Source organism: Hyperoodon ampullatus (assembly GCF_949752795.1).
Source record: "Hyperoodon ampullatus genome assembly, chromosome: 2".
Lineage (NCBI taxonomy): Eukaryota > Metazoa > Chordata > Mammalia > Artiodactyla > Ziphiidae > Hyperoodon > Hyperoodon ampullatus.
In genome coordinates, this window is record NC_136915.1 from 2,167,274 (window position 1) to 2,193,557 (window position 26,284).

General features: G+C 55.4%; 2 protein-coding genes across 2 annotated transcripts; one reads left to right on the forward strand and one right to left on the reverse strand.

Annotated features, from left to right (window-relative positions):
- Window positions 1-4,865: 4,865 nt before the first annotated feature.
- On the forward strand, window positions 4,866-7,801 carry TPRG1L (tumor protein p63 regulated 1 like; the record flags this gene model as incomplete). The annotated part of the gene is made up of 5 exons (XM_079697355.1): window positions 4,866-5,078; window positions 5,183-5,274; window positions 5,351-5,527; window positions 6,358-6,511; window positions 7,607-7,801. 5 exons carry the CDS (start codon window positions 4,866-4,868, stop codon window positions 7,799-7,801), a joined length of 831 nt encoding a protein of 276 aa, XP_079553481.1.
- A 1,725-nt stretch (window positions 7,802-9,526) lies between these two features.
- Window positions 9,527-26,068, reverse strand: WRAP73 (WD repeat containing, antisense to TP73; the record flags this gene model as incomplete). Its single annotated transcript, XM_079698631.1, has 12 exons — window positions 9,527-9,875; window positions 10,110-10,297; window positions 10,703-10,832; window positions 11,440-11,545; window positions 12,595-12,672; window positions 12,754-12,888; window positions 13,182-13,268; window positions 13,999-14,102; window positions 15,374-15,446; window positions 21,934-22,050; window positions 22,552-22,704; window positions 26,000-26,068. The coding sequence occupies 12 exons, from the start codon at window positions 26,066-26,068 to the stop codon at window positions 9,733-9,735; spliced, it is 1,383 nt and encodes a 460-aa protein (XP_079554757.1). The 3' UTR covers window positions 9,527-9,732.
- Window positions 26,069-26,284: the final 216 nt, after the last annotated feature.

Genomic DNA, 26,284 nt, shown 5'->3' on the forward strand with positions numbered 1-26,284 from the left:
CAGGGGGAGTGCGGCCCTGCAGACACCTTGACCTTGGACTTCTGGCCTCCAGACTGTGAGAGGACAAATTTCTGCTGTTGAAGCCTCCCAGTCTGTGGCACTTTGGGACGCAGCCCCAGGAAACGAGCACAACACCCCGTGCTGTGTGTCAGCGAGCAGATGCTCAGTCCTCTGCCTAGTTATCTCTTGAGTTTGTGGACCTGCAGTTTACCTGCCCCGCCCCCTCCACACCCACTAAAGGCCTAGGCACCCGGCAGCATCCCTTCCCAGGTGCCAAGACCATCCGGACTCGCTGTGAACAGGCTGATCTGGTTTTCTGAAACCCTGAAGGAATGCATCCCTGACGTGTTTGATGTTCTTTGTTCTGACAAGATATAAAACCGTGCTGAAAACCCTGCTTCTCCAGAGCAGTTCCTCAGAGTTATCTGAGAGGTTGGCTTCTGGGCTATAGTCCTCAGCTTGGTTCAGATAAAACTCTTTTCTATTCCTATATTAGATTAAAAAAATTTTTCACTGGAGTATAGTTGATTCACAATGTTGTGTTAGTTTCAGGTGTACAGCAAAGTGACTCAGTTATACATCTACACGTATCCACTCTGTTTTAGATTCTTTTCCCATATAGGTCGTTACAGAGTATTGAGTAGAGTTCCCTGTGCTGTATAGTAGATTTTATTAGTTATCTATTTCATATATAGTAGTGTGTATCTGTCAGTCCCAGTCTCCCAATTTATCCCCCTCCCTGGCTTTCCCCCCGGTAACTATAAGTTTGTTTTCTAATACATCCGTGACTCTACTTTTGTTTTGTGAGTAAGTTCATCTGTACCATTCTTTTTAGATTCCACATGTAAATGGTATCATATGATACTTGTCTTTCTCTGTCGATCCCTATATTAGATTGTTTACTGATTATTTTCGTCAACACTTTAATAGCCTCGAGGGGCAACGGCAGTCACGTCCTCTTGATGACCTTCTCCCGGTCACCAGTCCCCGTGAGATCCACTGCCGCCTCTGCCAGACCAGAAACTGGACTCGAGGTCCACCCCATTGACCCTGCTGGGAGACACTCCTGCACGTCCTGCTGGGCATGCCAGGAGCAGGCACCAGACCCCGACCGCCTTTCCCGGGGCCGTTGGTCAGAGAGCGACCTTGAGGGGTGAGGACCAAGCTTGTTCACAGGCCCCCGGTTCCCCTCTTGTGATGCGGCCACCGTGGGCAGCATCCTCCAGACACCCGCTGACACCCTGGACGTTGCTTCCCTGTGAACAGCAGCCCTCTGCCTCTGACCTGGGCTCGTGCGTCTTCTGCAGCATCCCTGAAGCCGCGGCGGGCTAGCCCGTTAGCTCCCAAGTGGGGCGACATCCGTGACTCCTATGAATACTCCTCCCTCGTAGGATCTCGGCCACCCCTTTCCCCCTTGCCTTTGACCACAGCTACCCGGCAAACCCCCAGTCTTGACCAGTCTAGCTACTGGTTTCTCCCACTCCCACCAGCTGCCAGGTGGAAGGCTCCACTGCGAACCTGCCTGAGGTCTCCCTGCAGCCCGGTGGTCCCCACACCCGCCCTCATCAGCTTCCTCGATCATCACTGCTACTCTGAACCAAGCGTCTTCACCCAAATTCCCGGCTCCATCTTCCCATCTCCCCTGAAGAAAGCAGATGTCCCAGAACCTCTCAGTACCCCTTCCTCCCCCACTGCATCTGCATCCCACCCCCACCTGTCCATAACCGTCCCCAGCTCTCTCCATCTGTCCCTGAGCAGATGGTGTCCTCCTGCCCTAAGCAAGCCCCGACCCCTGGGCTCCAGGTTCCAGCCCCTCAGCTTCTGCCAGGAGCCGGGTCCATTCATGGGCCCTCGTCCCGTTTCTCACTCCCATCCTTGACTCCACGGACACCCATGGGGCACATGGAAGCAGGGCTGCACAGGGCACGAGGTAGTCCTCTCGGCACGCGTGAGCTGGTCAGAGGCTCGTGACAGCCTGGGAGCCAGGTTTCATCATCCCCACCCTCCAGATGAGGAAAGAGAAGCAGGAAGGTTAAGTACTGGGTTCAGGGCCCTCGGGGGCTGGCCATCCCCTCAAAATGACCAGGCCTCTTCCATCCCCACACCGCTGCCACCTGCCAGCATCACTGCTGTCCCCTTTGTACCCTCCCCACTCCCAGCCTTCAGCCTCAACCCCTGAACGGTGGCCCCCTTCTCATCTCCACTGAGATGACCCTGATCAGGGTTGCTGTGAAGTCGTGCTGTCGCTGCGCCTGAGCATGCGTGAGCGCCACGTGGCCTCCCGGCGGATCCAGTGGAGGACGGCTCTCCTCTGTCTGCCCCCAGGAGGCACTGGCACGGGGGCGGGGGCGGGCGCTGGGGCACAGGCTCTGGAATCCAGGGCCCCCGCCCTCTGTAGATGTGTGACCTTCGCAAAGTGACAAGCTCTCTAGGACTGTTTCCTCTTCGGTTGAAGGGGGTAATATGGCGCCCCACGCACGAGCACAGGCAGTATTTGCAACATACCTGGCCCTCAGCAGAGCCTCAGTGAACAGCATGACCACAGTTAGCAACTGACACTGAGGTGGCCCGGGCTGGGCAGGGTGCTGTGCACATCCCAGGTCTTAACTCACTGACTCCTCCCGACAGCCATGGGGAGCAGGAACTATTACCATCCCTACTCAGTAAAAAAAAGGAAACTGAGGCAGACGGAGCATGAGTGTCCAAGTCCAGTGGACACAAGTAGGGGAGCCGGGATTCAAGCCCCCGCCGCGAGTCCGCACGCCCAGCTGCCGTTGCTGAGCCCCTATAATAAGGGGACTCAGGAGAGGCGTCAGTGGGCACCCCAAGCCCAAATGGCTCAGACTGCCCTGCAGGGGCCCGACTCAGGCCCACCCTGCGGGGACCAGCAGAGCAGACTCAGCCAGGGGCTGTGGCTGCCAGAGAAGGGGGCTCCCTCTCCCCACGGGGCAGGGCCCCAGGCGGGTGTGACCCGGCCCCTGGTCCCCAGGGGGAGGCAGCAGCTGTCCCCACCCCGCCTCAGCAGGCCAGTGGGGCTAGAAGCAGGTTGCTGCCTCTTTCTGCACACTCAGCCCTCTTTGAGACCTTAGTCTTTCCAGGAAGCAAAGTACCAAAGCTACTTCGGTATCTGTGGCACTTCCGTCCCTCCTGTTTCTGTGGCTGCTGACGTCCGGGTGGAGGGGCGAGGGAGCGGCTGAGGACCTGCTGTGTGCACAGCTCAGCGCCCTCCCTCGAGGGACGTCCTGGGAAGGAAGGCCAGCCACCCTGCAGTTGTTCACAGGCCGGGATGGCATCCAAGTCTGCACAAGCCAGGAGGGCTGTGGCTAATCGGCATGGCCGCGCCAGCTGGCGGCCTCGGGCACCTGGGCAGAACTCTCCAGACCTGTTTCTGCAACTGCAGCATGTATACAAGAGAGGATTTACAGCCCTGGGCTCTTGTGAAATTCAAAGAATTAAGAAAGGGGTTATAAACTCCAAAGCGCGGTCATACGCCAGGACCTGGCTTCTCGAAATTGCCTAGCTAAAGGGCACAGAAACACACACACACACACACACAGCAGGTTGACCGGCACGCGTGGAGCCGACGATTATTGGAAACAGCAAAGAACTAGCAGTGAGGGTGGTTAACGGCAGTGTCTCCTGGGGAGGGGGCCCTAAACTGAGTATTGGAGGATGGACACAGTAGGGGTGAGTCGAGAAACCTTTCTGGTGTGTGTGGGGGGTAATCTGGGGTGTGACTAGAGGCAGTGGAAGGCCAAAGTGACCAACCGGCTGAGGATCACAGGTGCTGACATTTGTAAATTGTCATGGATACAGCCCTTGGGTCTCCAAGACAACGGGTCAAGGTGGATGGAGACGAGGTTGCCCTGGAGTCTGTGGGTGCCAAGACCAGGGAGCTGAGGTCCCTGGCAGGGCCTGCAGCTGCCCAGGGTGCTGCTAGCTGCAGGCAAGATCACTCAGAGCAAGAAAAGATCCAATTCTAGCGCCGGGAGGACGAGAGCAGAGGCAGCAACAAGGAATCCTGGTTAGGCCCTTGATGGAGTGACGAGGCCCCGTGCCTCGGTGTCCCCTTCCGTGGAACAGGGTCGGGAGCTCTGCTCCCTAGGCGCGGGGAGCACGTCTGCATTTAGCACAGCCCTGGGCCCATGTCCCCGTCGCTCCATCCATGAACCCGCGGTCAGAAAGGCGGAGGTGCTCAGGAAAGAGCTCTGCTCCGCGGGCCGCCGCTCCTCCAGTCCCCGAAGCCCGCGCTGCCCCTGCTGTGCAATGCTGAGACTCTGGGGGGAGAGCTAGTCCGGGGGGTGGTCACACCGGGCAGGAGCCGGGGTCCCATCCCGGAGGTCCGCTGCACTTCAGCCGAAGCTGAATACAGGGGCGTGGATGTCGTGCCGGAGGTCGGGGATCCAGGACGTCCCCGGCCGCCCGCCGCACCCTAGGGGGTGGGGGGGGGGCGAGCACCCGATTTACTGGGGGAGGAGCGCTCGGCACCCGACTCCCCTCTCCCCGCGGGCCTTCCGCGTAGCCCTGGCAAGCTGCCTGGGCCCCGCCCTTCCCCGGCGCGTAAACAGGAAGTGGGCGTGCGCGCGGCGTGCTCTTCCGGCGTAGCGAAGGGTGGGAGCGATTGTGAACGGTGGCGGGCAGGACCAATCGCGGAAGACAGCTGGGGACGATCCAATAGCGAGGGCCGGAGGGGGAGGGAGGGGGCGGAGCCTGAGGCGGGGCTGGCGAGGCGGAGCCAATCGCGGCGGGCCTCAGCGCGGAGCGGGCCCGGGGGCGGGGCCGAGGACCCGGCGTAGGCGGCGGCGGCGGCGGCGGCGGCGGTCGAGTCGGGTCCGGTCCGGGGTTGCGAGGTGGCGGGCGCGGCGATGCTGCAGCTGCGGGACTCGGTGGACTCGGCGGGCACGAGCCCCACGGCGCTGCTGGCGGCTGGCGAGGAAGTCGGGCCGAGCGGCAGCGTCGGTGGCGGCGGCGGCGGGGGGCGGCTGGGGACGGGCACTCCGCTGCGACAGACGCTGTGGCCGCTCAGTGTCCACGACCCCACGCGGCGCGCCCGCGTCAAGGAGTATTTCGTGTTCCGGGTGAGGCTGGGAGCGGGGGCGGGAGAGGGCGTGGGTGGGCGGGGCGGGCGAGCGGGCGTGACCTGTGACTTCCGCCCCCGGCCCGCCCCGCACGCTCCCAGCAGCCCGGCACCATCGAGCAGGCGGTGGAGGAGATCCGCGTGGTGGTCCGGCCCGTGGAGGACGGCGACATCCAGGGGGTGTGGCTGCTGACCGAGTAAGGGGGCGCGCGCTGGGGAGGGGCCCGGGCACCTGTGCGCCCCGGGCGCCGAAGTAACCGCTGCCGCCCGCAGGGTCGATCACTGGAACAACGAAAAGGAGCGGCTGGTGCTCATCACCGACCAGGCGCTGCTCATCTGCAAATACGACTTCATTAGCCTGCAGTGCCAGCAGGTGGTCAGGGTAGCCTTAAACGCGGTGGACACCATCTCCTACGGAGAATTCCAGTTTCCCCCGAAATCGCTCAACAAGTAAGTGTGTTGAACAGAGAGCCCGCCACCAGGGCCTCCCAGTCAGCCCTTCCGAAACCAGCCTCCAGTGAATGTCTTGCTTTAACAGCAACAGAGCGTAGAGACAGGTGACTTCTGCCCAGCAGGGTGCGTTAGAAGGAATTCTGGCACAAGAGATAGTTATTAGGCTTGTAGTAAAATGAACTCAGGGTACGTTAAAATAGGCCCGACGTGGGTATTCTTCAGATAAGAGCCAAACTCAGCATTTTATTCCCGCAAAGAAAGGATTACACCTATCACGTCAAGCTCTGTTGTGGTTAATTTTTAAAAGAAAAAGGTAGTGTGTCGCTTTGGTTTGCAGATATTACTGAAGATTAAATTTGGAAACGTTTAATGGCTAGTTTTCAAGAGCTGATCTTCATCTGTTAGGGAGGTTTCTGAAATATGAGAAACCTGGACATCAGTATACTCAGTTGAATTAAACGGTATATTTTAGAGTTTTGATGTAGAGATTTGGGTAGGGAATTCAGGAAGCTAAGATAAGCTCAGAATTTTGGCCAACAATAAGGTGCTCAGGGAAAAGGATTTAAACTTGCAAAAATGTTACTCGTTTAGTTATAGCACAACTAAGACAGTGCTTTCAGTTTGTCATATTTTATTTGAAGTGCTGAAAGCTGTCGTTATTAGACACGCCATTCCTGTCCAATCCCACGGGCCCTTCACTGTCATGAAGTGTCATCAGTCTCATCTTTACCGGTGGAACAGCTTTTTAATCTCACACCCACGACTGAGCAGGTGCTCGGGGGCGCCATGGCCTGCTGTGTGAGGTCTGGTCCCTTCCCACTCGGTAGGCGAGAAGGTTTCGGGATTCGCATCCAGTGGGACAAGCAGAGCCGGCCGTCCTTCATTAGCAGATGGAACCCCTGGTCCACCAATGTGCCGTACACCACGTTCATAGAGCACCCGATGGCCGGCGTGGACAAGAAGACGGCCTCCCTGTGCCAGGTAAGGACTCAGACAGCAACGGCAGCGCTGCCCAGTGTGACGGGAATGTTCCAGGCCTGTGCTGCCCGGTACGGTGGCCACATGGGGCTGCTGAGCACTTGAACAGTGGCTAAACAGAGAAAATAAACTTTTTTTGCCCCCATAAATCAATCAATCAATCTATCTATTATTTATTTATTTATTTTTGGCTGTATTGCTGTGTGCGGGCTTTCTCTAGTTGCTGCGAGCCGGGGCTACTCTTTTTTGTTTTTTTTAGAAGATGTTGGGGGTAGGAATTTATTAATTAATTAATTTTTGCCGTCTTGGGTCTTCGTTTCTGTGCAAGGGCTTTCTCTAGTTGTGGCAAGCGGGGGCCACTCTTCATCGCGGTGCGCGGGCCTCTCACTATCGTGGCCTCTCGTTGTGGAGCACAGGCTCCAGACGTGCAGGCTCAGTAGTTGTGGCTCACGGGCCTAGTTGCTCCGCGGCATGTGGGATCTTCCCGGACCAGGGCTCGAACCCGTGTCCCCTGCAGTGGCAGGTGGATTCTCAACCACTATGCCATTGGGGAAGCCCCAGATAAACTTTTGGTCTTTAAAAGTTTGTTAACTTACGTCTAAATAATCCTGTGTAGTTAGCAGCTGCTGATCAGCGTAGCTCTACGATGGGGTCCTCTGTGGCTGCGATCGTCTTGGAGAAGGGCCCAGAAGGGCCTCGGGGTGTGGCAGGTGACCCCCGCCCACGGTAGAGCTGGGCAGTCTGCGTGCTCAGCAGGAGAGGAGGCCTTGGGGTGGTGAGAGCCGGGTCCAGGACCGGCGACAGGCCCCCACTTGCCAGCTGTGCACCTTGGCCTGCTCACCGCCTGGTGGGTGGTGGGGAGGAGTAGGTTGGTCACTATGGCAAAGCCACGTCGACCGGCAGAGTGAGGCCCGTGAGGACTGGCTGTGGTCAGTCACAGGCGAGCGCAGAGGGGAGGCGTGACGCCTGTAGAGTGAGGTGAGGAGATGAGCCCTGGGGCTGCTGGGTGCGTCTGGGCGGCATCTCTCCAGGGTGGGGACGGGCTGACACAGACGCATGGGCGATCATCTGATCAAGCTCCCTGTCTCCTCTTTACAGCTGGATGGCTTCAGAGCTCTGTTGATCCAAGCTGTCAAAAAAGCCCAGAAGGAGAGTCCTCTGCCGGGCCAGGCTGGCGGTGTGCTGGTCTTGGAGTGCCCCCTCTTCATCGAGACCTATGTGGGGCTGATGTCCTTCATCAACAACGAGGCTAAGCTGGGCTATTCCATGACCAGAGGCAAAATCGGCTTCTAGGCACCGCACGCGCACACGGGTCTCTTCCCTGGGAGAGCCAGGCCTATGGGACCCTGGGGGTGGCAGGCCTCTGGCCAGCTCCACTGCCGCTGGCAGGGTCCGAGCCCCTTACCTGTAGGGGTCTGGGCACGATTAGCATAGTCAGCTGGACCGTATACTTTAGCTGGATATTGGGCATCTGGTCACGTGAGCTCCAGACAAAGCAGAATGCATATCGCTGTCACCGTCCTGGCCGGTATCTGCTTCCTAGAACCTGAGTTTCCATGCCCCGCCGCTGGGGTCTCCATCTGGCTTCCGTGGTCCCTCCCACCCCAGCCCTGGAGCATGTTAATAAACGTTGCGTGATTCCAGTGCAGTATCCCTGTCAGCACCACAGCTACATAGATTGCTACATCCAGGGAGGTACCTGAGACTCAGTGCCTGTGGTTGTTTACAGTTGGTGTCCAAATTTGTATTTGGAGGTTTCATCCACTTTCTCAAAGCTGATTTGAAAGAAGCCAGCAGGCACGAGCTCATCAAGAGATGGTCTGCCTTGTCAGCTCCTGAACGGACGGACACTGGCTTTTGTGGAAATATGTGTTCGGCCTAAAGTCACACTTCTTCTAAAATTAATCTATATTGTGTTAATACTGCTTATGGCGTCTTTCCCAGGCCCAAAAAGGTTTACAGAAAATCATTTTAAGACAAGTCATTAGTCTGAGAAAGTCACAGGGATAAATTCTTTGCACACAATTTTGTCAACTCTGTTAAGTTTGTATTGTCATGTTCATATTTAAGAAGGGAATTGCTTAGTTTGCTTGTGAAGAATGCACTTCTGAAGAGGAACCACGACAGAGTCTCCTGACACAGCTCCACCCCTAGACACCAGCCCGGGGGATGTCGTCGTTCCCGTCCACAGCTGAGCAGTCTGCCGGGGAGCGTCTGTTGATGATTTAACTGCTGGCCCACCGGTTCCTCACCTTATTTCTGACTCTGGCGTAGCTGTGGTCAGCATGGCCGTGATTCGGATGCGGGGGCCTGTCCACATCGAAAGGCTGCCTCACAACTCCGCCTGGGTCCTGAGCCTTTGCTTTCGGTCTTGTAGTAAAGACATTTAAAATCTGAGTTAAAACAGTGGGTGTCATTCCTTTCTTAAAGTTATTAAAATAGGTGTAACAACCAAGAAAGCACCCTGTTAAATGAGAGAATCTTAGAGCATGAGCTGTTCTCTGTGCTGGTTTTGAGCCCCTTGCTGTGTGCACAGTGAAGGTCTGGTACCACTCGCTCCCCTCATGGCCACCAGGGGGCGGTGTGCACTGTCCAGCCTCTACCTAGGGTGACGAGCCCTCGTTCCCCCACCAGCCTTCTCAGCCCTGGCCGCCTTCCCGAAGCACCCGTGTTTTTCCAGGTGGACAGCCAGAGCGGACGGTCCCTGCGGGGACCCGACCTTGACCCAGCCGCCTCAGGACCTGCAGCTCCAGCCTCCCTTGGAGGTACAACCCCACCCCGGGTGCTCAGGGCTCCCTTCCTCTCCGGAACAGGCCCCACGGGACCCACAGGCCGCTCTCCAAAGCGTTCAGTGACAGACTGGAGGCTCCGAGCAGAGCGGGTCTTGTGTGAGGGGGACTGGCCGCTTGGGGCACAGTTACTTTCCCTAAGACAGTGAACCCCAAACTTAAAACTGACCTAGAAAACTTTCCCGTGACCTAAACCTTTGAAGAAAGTAAGCATGAGACATTTTATGAATTAGCAAATATTTATTTTAAGTAACAAAAATTAGTTTTATACCGTACATATTGACAAAAATGCCTTGCCATAGAAAAACAAGCAAAGCGTTTCCTCCGGGCCACCCCGGCGGGAGACCCTGCACCAAGAAGGTCTGCTCCTTTCCCGCGGCCAACACAAGCCGAGGTCTCCACCTTGAGCCACGTGGGCCTGATCATGCACGGGTCCTATGTGTGGTCACCCCTCTGCCCGGAGGCTGTGCCGACCCCCTGCTCCGTCTCCAGGAAGCACAGGCAGAAGTGGTCCTTGCTGAGGAGGGCCAGGGAGTCCCCGCTCAGGTGCCAGCACAGGGAGAGCACCTGGAAGTCACCTGGAGGAAGCCATGAGATTAGAGCAGGATAGACCAGCGTCGCAGTGTGACCCAGCTGGAGCCCCAGAGTTCAGTGGGTGGGAAGGCTCCCCCTGGCCTGGGATGCTAAAAGCCACGGGCCCAAGTCAAGTGCGCACAGCTGGCGGCCCTGAGATTTATGGGAAGGTGCCTCCCGAGAAGAGCTTTCACCTTCTGCTCGAGGCCGTGTTTGCTCGCGTCCCTACTTGCGCTCACCTTCCCCGGGTACCTGCACCGACACACAGCCTGCCGGCGACCACAGGTACACCTTGCTGCCCCCCGTGCAGATGGCCAGCCGGGCCTGCCGCGGGTCCCACTGGAAGCAGCGCACGGCGGACAGCTGCTCCAGCACCGCGAACAGCCTCAGCTTCTGGATGTCCCAGATCCAGACGGCGGTGGGGACACTGTCTGAGGAAGGAAGACGTGAACAGGCCCACGGTCACCCCTTGCCCCCCACTGCTTGAGCCCCCGTGCCGCTCACGCCCGAGGACGGATGCTGCCTGGGGTCTCAGTGGGGGAGGGCCCTCCCGGGAGGGCCCTCCCCGAGGCTGCCTGGCACACACGGGGGTCCTGTCGGCCTGAGCCCTGCTCCTTCCCAAGAGGGACACAGAGGGAGCGGAGGCCAGGGCCCGAGGTGCAGCGGCTGGGCGGCTGCTGCCCCGATGGGCCCAGTGGCCCGAGACGCCTCTGCAGCAGGACAGGAGGAAGCACGTGCGGCAGACCCGCACCCCGATTCTCCTTTCAAGCCATTTGACTGCCCGGCCCTGAGGGAGCGGTGAGGGGACAGCACACACAGGTGCACGGGCCACTGACCACTCCTCGTCGCCAGGAAGCAGCCGTCGGGACTGAAGGCCAGCGCCCCGACGCCGATCCTGGGGTTGGCTCTGTCGGCAGCAGGCTTCAGAGTCTGTAAGGAGACCGGCACCGAGGCAACCTCGTCTGGGCATCAAAAGAGAGAGCACCCTGAGCCTCCCCGCGGGGCGAGGGCCTGCGGTCCTGCCCACAACCCCCCGCGGGGCGAGGAGCAAGGATCTTAGGGAAAACTGGGCTCGGTGGGAACCCGGCCGCGGTGCACAAGGCCCGTCCTCGCGCCCTCCCCTGCGAGGCCGTTTCCGGAGCTGCGACGGGCCAGGCGCCACTGCAGGGCCTGGTGGCCGTCCCAGTGGCTCCTCTGACGCCCTAATTACGCCATTTTACAGACGAGTAACGTCCCAGGTCCCCGACACAGCTGCGGCGTCTCCCTGAGCCCTTTGAGGGCCCTGTTCACCCAAGGAAGTCACTGTTCATTAAGAAGTCGCCCTCAGAGGACCAGCCGTCAAATTAGGATTCCCAGGGCTTGTATTCAGTCAACAGAGCCAGTGGCCAGGCGGCCTGCTGGCCCACAGCTAAGAGACGCTGGCTACCAGGCGTCGCAGGAAAGGAGAGGATTTAAAAAAAAACAAGGACCGTCTGGAATCGACCTGGACCCAGAGGACTTTTTTTTCATAATCAAAGGAAAGGAAAGGGGAGGAAGAGAAAGGCCCCCACCCCGGGCCCAGCTGCTCACATTTGCTCTCCGCGGAGGACAGGGGCCCAGCCGCTGCTCTGGGCGGAGGGAAGGCCAGGCGGCCCAGCACCAGTGGCGGGCTCTTCTCGGCCTCCTTGTACACCACCTGGAAGACAGACGGCCCGGGCAGGATGTGCAGCCGCGGCCCCGCTCACCGCGCCCTCCTGGGCACTCTCCACGAGGTCTCACCCCCGGGCCAGCACTTCAGTGGGGACAGATGACAGACGGGCCAGGAGCGAGGCGGCATGCGTCACCGGAGGCCTGACGGGAAGGGCGAGCGGCCCGACACCTTCAGACCACACCGGCCGCGGGATGGAAGGACCCCCAGCGAACCCTGCGAGGCCTGGGGCAGCCCCACCCAACCCGGCCGCCTTCCAGTCCTGTTCCTGCAGCTCCAGCAGGTCTTCCAGTCCCTGCCGGCGTCAGGACCGCCACCGGCTCACGGGTTGTACAGCAGCCCCACGGCTGCTTCTCTCCTCACCACTCACCCATCTTAGGTCCCTCACCAGCAGACAACTCACTAGGGTGTCTGTCCCCATCCCTGCTGTCCCCCCCGAGGCGGGGTGTCTCTCCGGGTCCCTAAGGTCTCCCAGCACCCAGACTGGCGCCTGCTGAATAAATGGATGCTTGTTTCCACCTCAGGGCCTTTGCACTCCTGTGCCTGTTCCTACTGCCCGAATTGCTCCCCGCCAAACCCTGCGTCACCTCCTCCCTGTCTCTGCCCCAGGACCCCTTGGCAGGCAGCCTTCCTACCCACCCGGGGAAGACACCAGCCCTCCCAGCCCCGGCCCAGACTCCATGGGGCAAGGGTCTGCCTGCTCTTCTCCGACTGGCCCAGAGCACAGTGGGTGGCCCAGCAGATGCTTGGCGCCTGCAGGCAGGGGACCCTGTTCACAGCGCAGAGCAGGAGCTGGTCCCAGAGCGAGCCGCGGGGCTGGGGGCTGGGGAGGGGAAGGACACCACCCTGGACCCCCTGGGAATGTGGCAGGAGAAACAAAGGCCACTGGGCAAGTCTGACGTTTGAAATGTTACAGTATCAGAAGGTTATGGGGATGTAAGTACCTGTAGCACCATAAATAACAGAAAGTGAAAAAGCAGTTTTCGACCCCCCCTTCCTCAAATACTGCTCAAATAGAAACGTGCTTCCAGACTTACTACTTTGGGATTATTAATGGTCGCGGGATGGCTGAATTCCGTGATCATTTTCCAAGTCACGTGGTTAAGAATCCGCACCTGTGGCAGGCGGATGGCAACCACGTGGTCAGAGCCGCTGGGGCACTGGCCGTGGGCTTCACCCCGAGGACGCCCTCCCACCTTTCCGTCGTAGCTCCCGACTGCCAGGAACTGACTGCTGGGGCTCCAGGCCACGGACTTGATGCCCAGGGACCACTCGTAAGCACAGAACGTAGACAGCAGCCGGCCGTCCAGGGAGTGGAGCAGGATCTTGTACTGCCGAGACATTGAAATCGTCACTGGACCCGGAGCAGGGAAGGCGGCCACTCAGGAGGCAGTGAGACTCGGGGCGGGGACACTGCCCGCCCCGACGGCGGCGGGAAACGGGGACGTGGGGCCACAACTAGAGGAGCCACGCGTTAACACCGTGGGAAAGGGGAACCGGGCGCTAACAAGCTCCTCGGCTTGACGTCTGCAAGAGGCGGTTAATGCTCTCGGCGTTCGGAGACTGTGAGAGAAATACTGGCATCGGCGCTTAGAGCAGAAAGGGTCCCGAGGGGGCTGTCTACCTCCAGGCAGGAGTCCCAGGCGGCCAGCACGCAGCCGTTGGGGGCCCACTCGATCCCGGCCAGGTCCTGCGTGTCCGTGTCAAAGTGCTTGCCGAGGCGGGCGGCGGGGAGAGATGAAATTGAAAATGTTTTCTTCAACAGATACACGAACGTTTATTTTATAACTGATGTGTTAACACATTCAGTATTTAATTTCTTCATCTAGCCACGGACAGAAACGTGTACAACCGTGTCCTCCTGCTGTGACGTCCGGCCTGAGCGCTGGGGAGGTTCCAGGCCGGGTACGCGTGGCCGCGATGTGGCTCAGGCCTCCGTCCACCCCGCGCCTGTACCCCCTTCTTGCCTGGCTGAGTCTTGTGCCTTTAAGACCAGCCCAGGCAAGACCCTCCCAGGACATCCCTGCCCCGTCGAGGAGGCCTCCGTCTGACGGCATCCGGGGGTCCTGCCCGGCCCTGTGCGTCTGTGTCTATGGCCTCCCGCCCCGCGCAGGCACGTGCTCAGTGTTAAACTCCGGCTCCCTCTTCCGCCTGATGCAGCCACACGTATGCAAATACCATGGAACCAACAGGAAGGGAGGTGGCACCAACCTGGTGGCCTGTTAACTGTGAACACACCGCAAGCATGCGCCGTCTCACCACGTCCTACGAACGCCTGCCGGTGTGCGCGCCACGTGGTTACAGGCAGCACCGGCCTTTGGGAATGTGGAATCCCATTGCTCCACACCACGCGGAAGATGCCCTGGAACCTCAGACAACGCACTTCTCCCCTCCCCCCACGCCCCAGGGTCACTCCGCTCCCAGGTGGGGACAAGTCTCACCCGCAGAAGCTGCCAGTCGCTGCAGACCAAGATGCTCACGTAGTCTTTGCAGTCCCGTCTCTCGGCCAGCGCCAGGTAGCGGCCGTCCCTGGTAAAGGTTATTCCTGCCGAGAAGAGTGAAAGGTCCCGGGATCGAGCAGCAGATTGCAGCAGTGGTTTTCAAGTTAGAACGAGAAGGAGAAAGCAGAGGTCTGAAGAGGGGGACGTGACACACAGAGCCTGGCGTCCGCGGCAGGGAGCGTGTGTCTACACAGGGCGGGGTCTCCACACCCTTGCTCAGACTTCTGACCTGCAGAGAACCTGCGAGAAATGCACAGCGACCTGAGCCCCGATGAGCCCCAAAACATTACTGGGAAGCGCAGTGCCCTACGGAGTGTTGTGTTCTTAGGAAATTAACTGCAGGAAACTCAGCTGGTTCAGAGCAGGCTTGTCATGACATTTCCTATTTTTACTTTTGAATTTAAATTTGGAAGAAGTCAATTCAAGGTTAAGAATCTGGCTGCAACCAGACTGTACTTTCTGGGTCCGTATTAGCGAACCGAGCCCGTGGCCACATTCCATACCTCATGGGTCAAAAGAACACCTAGATGACAGAGCTGTCATTTCCACCAAGAAGGGTGTGTGTCGTCTGGAGAGACACTGATATTCAAACTATAAAAATAAAAAATAAGTGTACAATTGCACACCATTCACATGTGAGGTTCAAACTGCTGACGGCAAGAGAAAAAATGGAAAAATCATTCAAACTATGCACCGCTTCCTTCTGTTTCTTAACTGAGGGACCGTCACGTAACTTCAGGTCTCAAGAGAGTGGGGCGCCCGCCTGGCTCTCGGCCCAGCTCAACCCGCGGGGCGGGCTCCCCGCCGGCACACAGGACACGTGCCTCTGGCCCTCCTCAGTGATGTCCAGGTGGGACAGGTCGCCATTTCCCCGCTCCAGGCCTCACACAGTTGAGTCAATGGAGGATTCGGTTCAGAATCCGGTGTGGGAGGTGGGGGTGCGAGGCTGACATGAACTGGAGGGGCCTGAGCACCCGGGCCGGCAGCAGATGTACAGGGTTTACGTGTAAGTCCTTCGTCTCTGACGTCCTAAAGGACGGTACCCTCCTTAGTCACTGACGTCGCGTAAAGGAGAAGCCCTAGAGACACAGGTGGGAATGGTCGCAGACGAAGTACTCACCAGGAGGTCTGGGATGTACGTTTAAAATACTCTGGGGGCGGGGGGCGGGGCGGGTATAGAGAGAAAACACTGGCTGTGAGCTGACACACGGCTGAGGCAGCTCTTGCCTGTGTTTGAAATTTGCCAGGGTAAAAAGGTCCCCAAGCCCCAAACTACGACAGAGGAATGGCTTCTGAGTACCTCTGACCGACTCACCCTGCTGACAAGCCTTAGGGTATTTGATGTAGGACACGGACTTTGTGCACAAGGACCAGACGGTTATCCGCAGCTGCCAGGGGCAAAGGGAGGGAAAGAGAAAGGAAACAGCATACACTTAGCATCTTTGGAGAGACCATTCCAGGTCTTAAACCAGATCGTCAGCGCCCAAGCAAGAGATTCCCCGCAGAAGTACCCGCATCAGCAGTCCTGTGCTGGTTTCTGTCTGAAGAAGTGTGTCAAACTCACATTTCACGATTGTTAAATTGAAATTTTGTTTTGGCCGCGCCACGCGGCTTGTGGGATCTTAGTTCCCTGACCAGGCATGGAACCCGGGCCACAGCAGTGAGAGCGCCAAGTCCTAACCACCACTGGACTGCCAGGGAATTCCCGTGTTCGTTGAACTTAATGCTCCTGGTCCTTGGTTTTCATTTTGTGACAATATTATCTGAGTGACACAAAGTTAAATATAAGTGCGTTTTAGTTCAAAGTACAGTCATCCCTCCTTTTCGGCCTAATTTATGTTTTATCACAGGCACGTCTGTATAGGAAACAGCGGCATATAGAGGGCTCAGCGCTGTAGGGGTTTCAGGCATCCATGGGGTCCTGGAAGGCATCCCCTGCGGATAAGGGTGGGGGATGCTGTAGTCACAGTTTTCACATAGTAATAACCCTAAACATGCTGCTTAGGAGGGAAGCCGCGCAGGACGCCCCTCAGTCCTCTGAAGCAGGTGAAGGGCGAGCGGCTCTGCCTCCCCGGGCAGCCCCAGGCCGGCAGGGACGGGAAGTGGCCCGACTCCCCGCACGGAGGCCTCTGCGCAAGATTTCTGGGGGACCCACCGTGGGCACATTGCGCAGGTAGCGACAGCTGCCCGGGCTGTTGCAAAACGGCCGGAAGCAGACGTGTCAGTCAGGGACCGGCGAGTGAGCCAGGGATGGACGCCTGGGCTCGGGGAGCTGCGCTCGGGGTCGGCAGGGGGACCCAGAGCCTCCGCACTGTCACCCCGGCCCTGTGAGCAGGCGAGGCCCCCGCACCCAGGCACGGGGAGGGCTGCCGGAGCCGCCCCAGACCCCCTCGGAGCCTCAACGTGAACGATCACTCTTGACCGGAGTTTTCAAATGTTTGTTTCGGAAAAGCACGTCCACACCATTCCCATCGGCCGTCAGGGAGGGTAAATGGGCGCCCTGCCACCTCCAGCTCCCGCAGCCCCCAGGCCAGTGGACACGGACGAAGCTGTGTTTACCAGGCGTGGTTGTGAGGTAAGGAACACGGGCTGGAGAACTGCTTTCATCAAATAAGCATAGCTTTAAAAACTGTGGGACTTCACACGAAGTAAAACGCAGGGCCCCGCGTTTCTGTACCAGTGTGATTCCTGCAAGCTAGGCCTTTTTTCTTTTTTAGCTTAGGAGGTTTAAAAAATGAATTAACTGCATTTTCTCCACATTGTCTCTTAGGAAAGAAAAGAACCTGATGTCCTGAACTGCCTCTGTGAAAAGCTCACGCAGCATTTAGGGGAGACAAGGGGTGCAGACAAGCTGCAGGGTTGGCGCACTTCTGGGCTGTACTCGAGGTAAAGTGCTTGACCGTCTAAGACAAAGGTGCCAGGGCGTGCAGACGAGGCACGGCCCAGGAGCGAGGCTCACCCTGAGGACAGGCTTGTTCCCTGTAAAACCTCCTGCTCTCGGAGGCTGAGGAGGGTGGAAAGGCACACCCTTCCCAGCCCAGCAGGTCTGGGTGTTAAATCCACCTGGACACGCACAGCCGGCGCCATGTGGCCTGGAGCACCTGTCCTCCAGGTGAGCGAGGGAGAGGAGGGAAGGCCCAGGCGCTCCTGACTGGGGTCCCCCATCCCCTGCCCCGTCCACACTTCTCTGTTAAAGGCAGAAAAGACACTAAGCACCTAAGCCTGATTTTTACCTGCCATCCCCCATCAAAACCATTAAAAGAAACCCAACTGTGTGTAACCTTAACAAATCCAGTGAGAAAGAAAGAGGCAGATAAACACCCGCCTCCCCTCCGTAAGCTCGAGGAAGGTGGCAGCACCGCAGGAGGGGAGAGCGCAGGGGGACAGGTCAGAGGTGGCCAAAGGGCAGGCTCCCGGAGGGCCGCCGGCCAGGCCCGCTTCTGTGCCCACCCACACACCCTGCGGCGGGAAAGCGGAGGCCAGGGGGCCTTGACCTGGGATTTCAGGTCAGGTCCCACGGCATCACCGTCACCACCAAGGGTCCTTCCAAGGTGTCGGCCCTTCAGCAGGACCCCCCTCTGGGCTGTGCTGTGCTTTCAGGCGTTGCCACATTTCAGGGTGAACTGGAATGCTAATCTCGCCAGAGCACAGTCACTTTTGAGAAAGAGCTCCTTAGCTCATCTCCTTTTCCACAACACTTTCTAGTTGTCGCGACGTAAAAAATAAGTACATTTTTATTACTTGATCACTGCTGCCGGTGACCTGGAAAATTCCAGTACTTAAGCAAAAATACTTAAAATGACCTTTTCCAACTCAGAGATTGTTTGGAAAATTAACTCAAGAAACACAGCAAGGGGCTTCCCTGGTGGCGCAGTGGTTGAGAGTCCGCTTGCTGATGCAGGGGACACGGGTTCGTGCCCCGGTCCAGGAAGATCCCACATGCCGCGGAGCGGCTGGGCCCGTGAGCCATGGCCACTGAGCCTGCGCGTCCGGAGCCTGTGCTCCGCAGCGGGAGAGGCCACAACAGTGAGAGGCCCGCGTACCGCAAAAAAAAAAAAAAGAAACACAGCAAACTGACAGCAGCCCACCGAGTTCTTTATCAGTATGGATGTGCATGGCTTCCCTCTCTTGTTAGAAGTGGGAATGCATTCAGAGGTCAAATTCCTCCAGGTTTACATATATACACCTGCGTGAACACCCTTGGCTCTTCCTCTGGACTGAAACAGAGTCAAGAGCTGATACAACAAAATTTAAAACTTTGGAATAAATTTTATAAAGTATGTACAAGATCTATACAATGAAAATATTGCTTAGAAAAAATTTTTAAAGACTTAAAAAAACGAAAAGTATCCTATGTGCATGGATCCAAAGACTCAGTATTGTTAAGATGGCAATTATCCCCAAATTGCTCTACAGATTCAATGCAACCTCAATTTTAAAATCCTGGCACAAATTTTTTTTTTTTTTTTTTTTTAGAAATTGACTAATTTATTCCAAAATCGATACGGAAATACTAAAGACCCAGAATGGCCAAAACGACTTTGAAAAAGGACAAAACTGGAAAACACACTGATGTGAGTTGCCAGACCTACTATTAAGCTTGAGTGACCCGGAGCATGTGGTATTGGCACAAAGACAGACTAAGAGATCAATGGATCGAGACAGAGTCCAGAAACAGACCCACATACCCACAGGCAACTGATATCTGACAAAGGTGCAAAGTGAGGAAAGGATAGAAATTCACGACAAAGCGCACATCTAAACTTAGGAGCTAACATCACAAAACTTCTAAAAGAAAACAGAAGAAACTCTGTGATCTCGGGTTGGGCAGGGATTTCTTTAGACACAAAGTGCACAAATGATAAAAGAAAAAATTGACCCATTAGACCCTGTCAAAATGAAAGACTGCTCTTTAAAAGAAACTGTTATCAAAATGAAAAAGGAAGCCAGAGACCAGGAGAGAATATTTACTAAACATGTATCTGACAAAGAACTTGTGACCAGAACCTTACAGCTCAACAAAAGGACAAACGGCCTAATAAAGAAACGGACAGACGATATGAACAGACAAGAGTTATAGGATGACGGGCACACAAAAGACGCTTAATATCATTAGTCAAATGGAAATCACCAAGAAAACCCACAATGAGACACCGGCACACATCAGATTGCCTAACGGAAGAGGCTGTGATGAGCAGCACTGGTGAGACTGTGGAACAAACTCCCACACTGCTGGGGGGAGGGCTCAACGGCAGGGCTACTGTGGTAAAGAGACCGCGGTTTCTTCAGCCGTCAACATACACCTCCCGGCACCTCCCACTCCAGGTTTTTACCCGAGAGAGAGGAAAACCCGTGTCCGCAGACAGCCTGTGTGAGGATATTCACGACAGCTCCATCGGCCAGTGGGTGATACACACACAGGGTGGGGAATCCACACGGGGACACCACTCAGCTCCGAGAAACCGGAGCGGATGCCCACAGACGCGGACGAATTTCAAGAAGAGCATGAGGCCAAGTGATGGGAGCCAAACACACAACTCTGCGAGCCACGTGGCCCCTCTCGCGTGGAATCTGAACCATAAACCAAGAGCGACAGGAAGCAGAGAGGTGGGCAGCAGGACGACTGGAGGGCGGGAGGTGCCCACTGGGTGGTGTGAGCATGCGCCATCCCCACCGGGGTGGCAGCTACGTGTCCCAGCTCACGGTCCACACGCTTAAAGTGGGTGAATGTTGCTGTTCATAAGTAGTCCCAGTTGGCTTTATTGAGATAGAAGAAAAAGTTTTCCGGTCGGGGTTTATTTTTTTAAGCCAACTACAGGCTATTTACAACATACATACTAAAATTTAAGGATACGGAAAGGCTGAAAGTAAAAGGATGAAAAAGATATGCCCTGAAACCCCTAACCACGGAAGGATGGCATTTGATGCCAACATCTGACAAAACACACTGAAGAACAGAAAAAACTATGAGACGTGAAGAACAGTTTATTATGATAAAAGGCTCAATTCACCATGAAACTTCTAACAGTTCTAGTAACAGAGCCTCAAAAACACATGAGAAAACCTGGCAGAGCAGAGGCAGCGAGGAGGGCACAGCCCTGTTACATGTTAACATCCTGTAACACAGGAGTGAAACGGGCCGACGATGGCACAGAATGGAAAATCGGAACCCATCGTGTCAGTGTAAAGAAATTCAGTTCTCGAGACAGGTGGTAAAGACGGACTTCTTAACAAATCCTGTTGGGAACAGATAAAAATGGATTCACTCCTGACACCACCACTATAAACTCCATGTGAACCTGAAACACATATTTAAATTAAGTGTGTGCATGGGTGTGTATAAAATAAGATATGGAAACTCGACGCCACCAATACTTAGAGAAATGAAAATGCAAACCACAGTGCAGTACCACTGCAGGTCTACTGGACTGGCATCCATTTATCATCCTGATCAAACCGCATCTCCTACAACCAGGCGACCTCCCCTCCCCAAACGTCCGAGAGAGAACGCCTGGATACGGGCCAGAGCAGACGCCCACAATCCATTCCCTGCAGCATGGACCACAACAGCTCCAATGCCCAGCACCAGCAGGGTGGCTGCATAAACCGTGGTATGACTTTCCCTACAAGGACTGAAAGAAGCAGTCAAACCCTCGACGTGGATGAATCTCAAAAACGATATCTAGGGGGAAGAAAGAACCACAACAGAACACAGACTATGAATTCATTTAAGCAAACTTCAGACAAATGCACACCATAGTGTATGGTGTCTGCACACACACGCACACACACAGATGAGACTCTAAGGTAAGTAAGGACATGCTTAATGCAAAATGCAGAGCGAGGGGCCCCGCGGGCTGAGGTGGGGCCCACAGACACCCTGCAGTCCTGAGCGCTCTGTTCTCAGGCCTCACGGCAGCGCACAGGCTGCCTGTCAGTGAACCTTGTCCAAAGAGCACGGTTTCTCTTTCGCACTGACAGGTGCCCGTCTGGGGGCTGGATTTGGGCCCGAAGAATTATAAGCATGAAGCCTTTTAGATGAGGCTATATGAACAGCTCAAGTTCTCTCCAACAGCCCTGTAAAATGTCAACGTGTGTAACGTGGAGAAACCAGGCCCCCTTCACTTGCTGTCTCCCTCCCCAACGGCCTAAACTGGCAGACATCAAATTCAATATAATGACGAGATGTGTTCACACCACCCCAGCCTTCCCTGATCCCCTAATGGGACACACTGATGAGATGAGTTCACACCACCCGAGCTATCTCTGATTTACTGTCAGATTTCAAATGTTCTTCGCACTCAGAGCTCCTGCCCAGGGCCCCATGTCCCAAGTAAGCCCAAGGCTTGAAGAGGAAATGAATGAAGAGGTTAGAAACACACAGATCAGATGTCCTGAGGGAAAGATGTAAATTTGTTCATTTTGAAGTTCATTTTCAATTGTTGAATCAAAGAACCTGTTTAAATCCTTAAAAATATAATTTATCTGTTCTTTTTTTTTTTTGTGATATGCGGGCCTCTCACTGTTGTGGCCTCTCCCGTTGCAGAGCATAGGCTCCGGACATGCAGGCTCAGCAGCCATGGCTCATGGGCCCAGCCGCTCCGCGGCATGTAGGATCTTCCCAGACCAGGGCATGAACCCGTGTCCCCTGCATCGGCAGGCGGACTCTCAACCACTGCACCACCAGGGAAGCCCTATCTGTTCTTTTAAAAAAATCTTTTCTTTTCATTAAAACTGGGCAAAAAGATTATATAACAACACTCATGGGCTTATAATGCTCTGACCACTTACGACGTATTACCCTTCCCCCCAAACCACCCACTCTAATGCTCCCAAGCAATTCAGGAGGGGGGGCATTCAGGGCGTCCCACTCACGTGGAATTCCGTCGTGTTGAGGATGTGGCGCCCATCGGGGCTCCAGCAGGAGGCCACCAGCCCTGCCGAACCCTCATCTATTTTGCAGTGCCACTCTGGCTGCTCCAAAGACCACACCTACAGTCACAAGAGAGAGACGAGTCAGTGCGCTACGTAGGCTTGAAGACCACCGGCCAGGAGCTGTGTGGAGGCAAACACGGGCGAGCCCTCGGAATCTCCCAGCACGAAGGGCTGGGCCTGGGGTGCACCACAGAGGTAATAAGGCACGCTTCTCGGTGACGGCGTGTTGTCGCGCTTGGAAGGGTGCACCCCTCTGCTGTCCCTGAGACCTCACTTAGTTAGGTTTGGGGTCTACAACAAGACACATCTCAGCGCCCCCACACAGGACGAGCGAGTTGCTGGGCTGCCCTCTGAACATTGCCTGTTACTGAATAAACTTGGTTACAGATCAAGGACACTTAAGTGTCTTCTTATCTTAAAAGTACTTAAACTATGAGCGAACTATGCACGGCCTTTGAGCTGTGCTGCCTCTTCTTCCAGACCGGCAGGGCACAGGACGCGGCCCTTCGCGGGGGCTACGCTCCGGTACGGGGGGCGTCCGAGCCTCGGGTCGCAAACCTGCACCAGCCCCCGCTTGTAGAGGGCACACAGGATGAAGAGCGAGTCGGCCGACCACTCGATGTGCTGGATCTGGTCCAGGCACGTGTACAGCTGGTGGATCTGGAGGGTGCTGGCATCCCGGACCACTAACCGGTACTGGACGCAGGAAGCCTGGAAAGGGAGGAGAGAGGCGGGCGGTGTGGGCTCTGGAGGAGGGTGCTCTCGGCGTGGTGTGGCGGCGCGGCCCTCCAGCCAGGGGCTGCCTCCTTCTCTCCCTCCACACACGCTTTCTGCCTAGACGGCCTCGTGCTCATCACGTGGACAGCCCTTTCTCAACAAAGACGAGTTAATGGAAGATAAAACTGAAATGTACAAACCAGGTGCCCAAACTGTTAAATCCCCGGAGAAAGTATTATTTTAAAACGCTCTACTGGAGTCATTTTCTACTTTCTTCACTGTATGACTATCACTGAAGCAGGAAACAGCACTAGGGAGAGGCTCGTCTGTAAACAACCAAATCCTCTCTGCTTTTATCACCTGCAGACAGTCTGTAAGGAGTGAGCAGGGAGGCTCAGGGCTGCTGGCGAGAACGACCCCAGAAACGCGGCTCCCTTCTGTTCAATGTCTGACCTGGAGCCTAAGCAACAGAAAGTCAATATACAGGTTTGAAATTCTGCAAGCGTAAGGACGCTTCATAAATGCTCATTTACCTGTGATGAGAGAACAGAAAAGACCTATTGGTCTCTGCCCTCAGGTCCTGACACAGGGCTCCTGAATGAAACCCTTGCAACTTCCTGGGTGACAGGAGCATCTTTTGTTCTAGAGCGGCACCTCTGGGTGGGCTCCCGGACGGGGCTGTCACCCGGAAGACCAAGCCAAGATTAGAAGCTTGGAATTTCAGCCCCACTTCCCTTCCTCTTCGGCGAAAAGGTCTAAAAATGGAGTTAATGATGGCTCAGGCCCATGTGATGAAGGCCCCGTAAAATCCCAATAATACGGGGTTCAGAGCTTCCAGGGGGGTGAGCACAACCAGACACAGAGGGTGACGCATCCCAAATTCACAGGGACAGAAGCTCCTGCACTCAGGACCCCCCGGACCTCACCCTGTGTATCTCTTCATCTGGCTGCTCATCTGTGTCCTTCACCATATATCCTTTAATAAACTGGTAAACGTGTTTCTCTGAGTGCTGTGAGTCACTCTAGCAAATCAATGGAACCCAAAGAGGACATCATGGAACCTCTGACCTACAGCCAGTTGGTGAGAAGCACAGGTGACAACCTGGACTTGCAACTGGCGTCTGAAGGGGGAGGAAGCAGTCTTGCGGGACTGAGCCCCTAACCTGTGGGACCTGGCGCTCTCTCCAGGTAGACAGCGTCAGAATTGAGTCAAACTGTAGGACACCCAGCTGGCGTGGTGGACAACTGCTTGGTGTGGGGAAAAAACCCCACACAGTTGGTGACCAGATGTGTCAGAAGTGTTGAGTGTGGCAGTCGTGTGGGACTCATAGGAGGAAGGGCTGGGGGGTTTCTTACACACACACATTAACTTATTCCTAATCCTGACTCTGAAAAGTTTAAGTGTTAATACAGTTTTCTTAAAGATACAGTTACTTTATGTCCATATTTGTTAATAATATCCAAATCCAGGCAAATAATTTCTATGATTGAGTAAACGTATCTGCTAATAGGAGAGTACCTCACAGTTCAAAATCAAGAACTGACTTTTAAATGTTAATTGCTTCATTTTTGTATTTATCAAGGTCAAACTGGATTATTGGATTTTTGTTTTATAAACTCCCATTAAAAAAAAGCCACAAGAGGGACTTCCCTGGTGGCGCAGTGGTTAAGAATCCGCCTGCCAATGCAGGGGACATGGGTTCGAGCCCTGGTCTGGGAAGATCCCACATGCCACAGAGCAACTAAGCCCGTGCGCCACAAATACCGAGCTGGCACTCTAGAGACCGCGAGCCACAACTACTGAAGCCCGTGTGCCACAACTACTGAAGCCCGCACGCCTAAAGCCCGTGCACCGCAACGCAGAGTAGCCCCCGCTTGCTGCAACTAGAGAAAAGCCTGCACGCCGCAACGAAGACCGTACACCGCCAAAAAAAAAAAAAAAAAAAAAAAAGGCCACATGAGTTCTGCATGGGAAAAGGAGAGTAGGGGAGGGCTGCAGATTAGAAATACTATGTGTCCCGTGTCTATTTTTTCATATTTGTAGCTTTGAAAGCTGTGATCAGTTACAATAAACTCCTTACAAAATGGAATGTTCGTAGCAACACTTGGAAAAGCCATATCAAATCTGTTGCAAGATATTAAAAATGGCAACATGGCCCTCCTTTTTCCAGCACCTAGAATAGAGCTTTGAAGAACATGGTTCCAGTAACATTACTGCCTAGTGCTCACGATATTTAAATCAGAAATATCTGATTATTTTGGTGTAAAACCCAAAAAAGTACCAAAATTTAATGAGGAAATATAATCTCTCTCTTTATAATTCACTAGAATTTTCATAAATGACCAAAGGGGGGGAATCCCTAACATATGTGGGAGTATTTTGAATATACCAAGGTTTTTGGGGTGCCATTTAAGCTAAAGACATTTTGTATTTTGGAGCTGAATGCCATATTATGTGATTTAGAAAAAAACCTCCACAAAGAAGGCAAACATGTACATCCATCCTCAAAGAACCAGATGAGGATGAAAGGAATGTTAACAAAGCTCGAACTGAAAAAAGAATCAGGAAGCATCAGTTAATTAGTGAAGCTAAGTACACCTTTTATAAAGCATACTTTTTCTTCTGAATGTCTTTCCAATGCCAATCACCCCTCACCCACCACATGCCCTCACCCTAAGATTCTGAGGGTATACACGGGTCACGCTGGTATATTTCAAAACTTAACTTTCATGTACAAGACAGCTCAGTGATGTCAGAAGCATTCTGCCACCCATGGAATCAGCAGCTCAAATCTCAGGAGTGGGGACAACTCTCTTTATCTGCGCATAGAATGCTAGTTATTTAAATCATTCATCTGGCATGTGGTAGAGACGGGTGAAGAGGGCTGGGAAAGGCGACAACAAGCAGCTGCACCACTGCACCAGTTTACAGCCAACAGGACTATATACCTGCCTTTTGTGACAAACTAATAACAATGATCCGATATCTCCTGTGTCCTCAAATCCGTGAAGGCAGCATTGTTTTTACCGGCCTTTAACAGGTGGAAACCCAGGTGCAGGCAGCAGGCGGCTTCCTGGGTTCCCAGGCTGCAGCATCTTCCCAGGTCCCCTTCCCAGGGTCACCTGTCTGCAGCACCTGCCCGGGGCCCACACCTGCAGACCCTCGAGCTCCCTCCATCCGGGCCCAGCGGCCGCCCCGCTCTCCGCTCCCTGGGTCCCCGCCTCCCGGTGAGGACCGGCGCCTCCCCGCGGAGGGCCCACCCTCGGCCCAGGCCCCGCGGCCGCTCACCAGGTACTTGCCGTCCGGAGAGAACTTGCAGAGCAGGCTGGAGAGCTTGAACACCTCGGAGAAATTCATGGCGGCCGCTGGACCCCACGACCGCGAAACCCAGCCCGCCAAGCCCGCCGCAACCGCCCCTCCGCGGCCGGAAGTGACGGAGGGCGAGCGCCGCAGCCAGTCAGGGCTTCGGGCGGACGCGCGGCATTATGGGGCTTGTAGTTCGCCACCCGGCGCCCCGCGCGCCGCCGCGCCTTAAAGGAGACGCGGCGTTTCGTCCCACCCGGGATTTCCGCC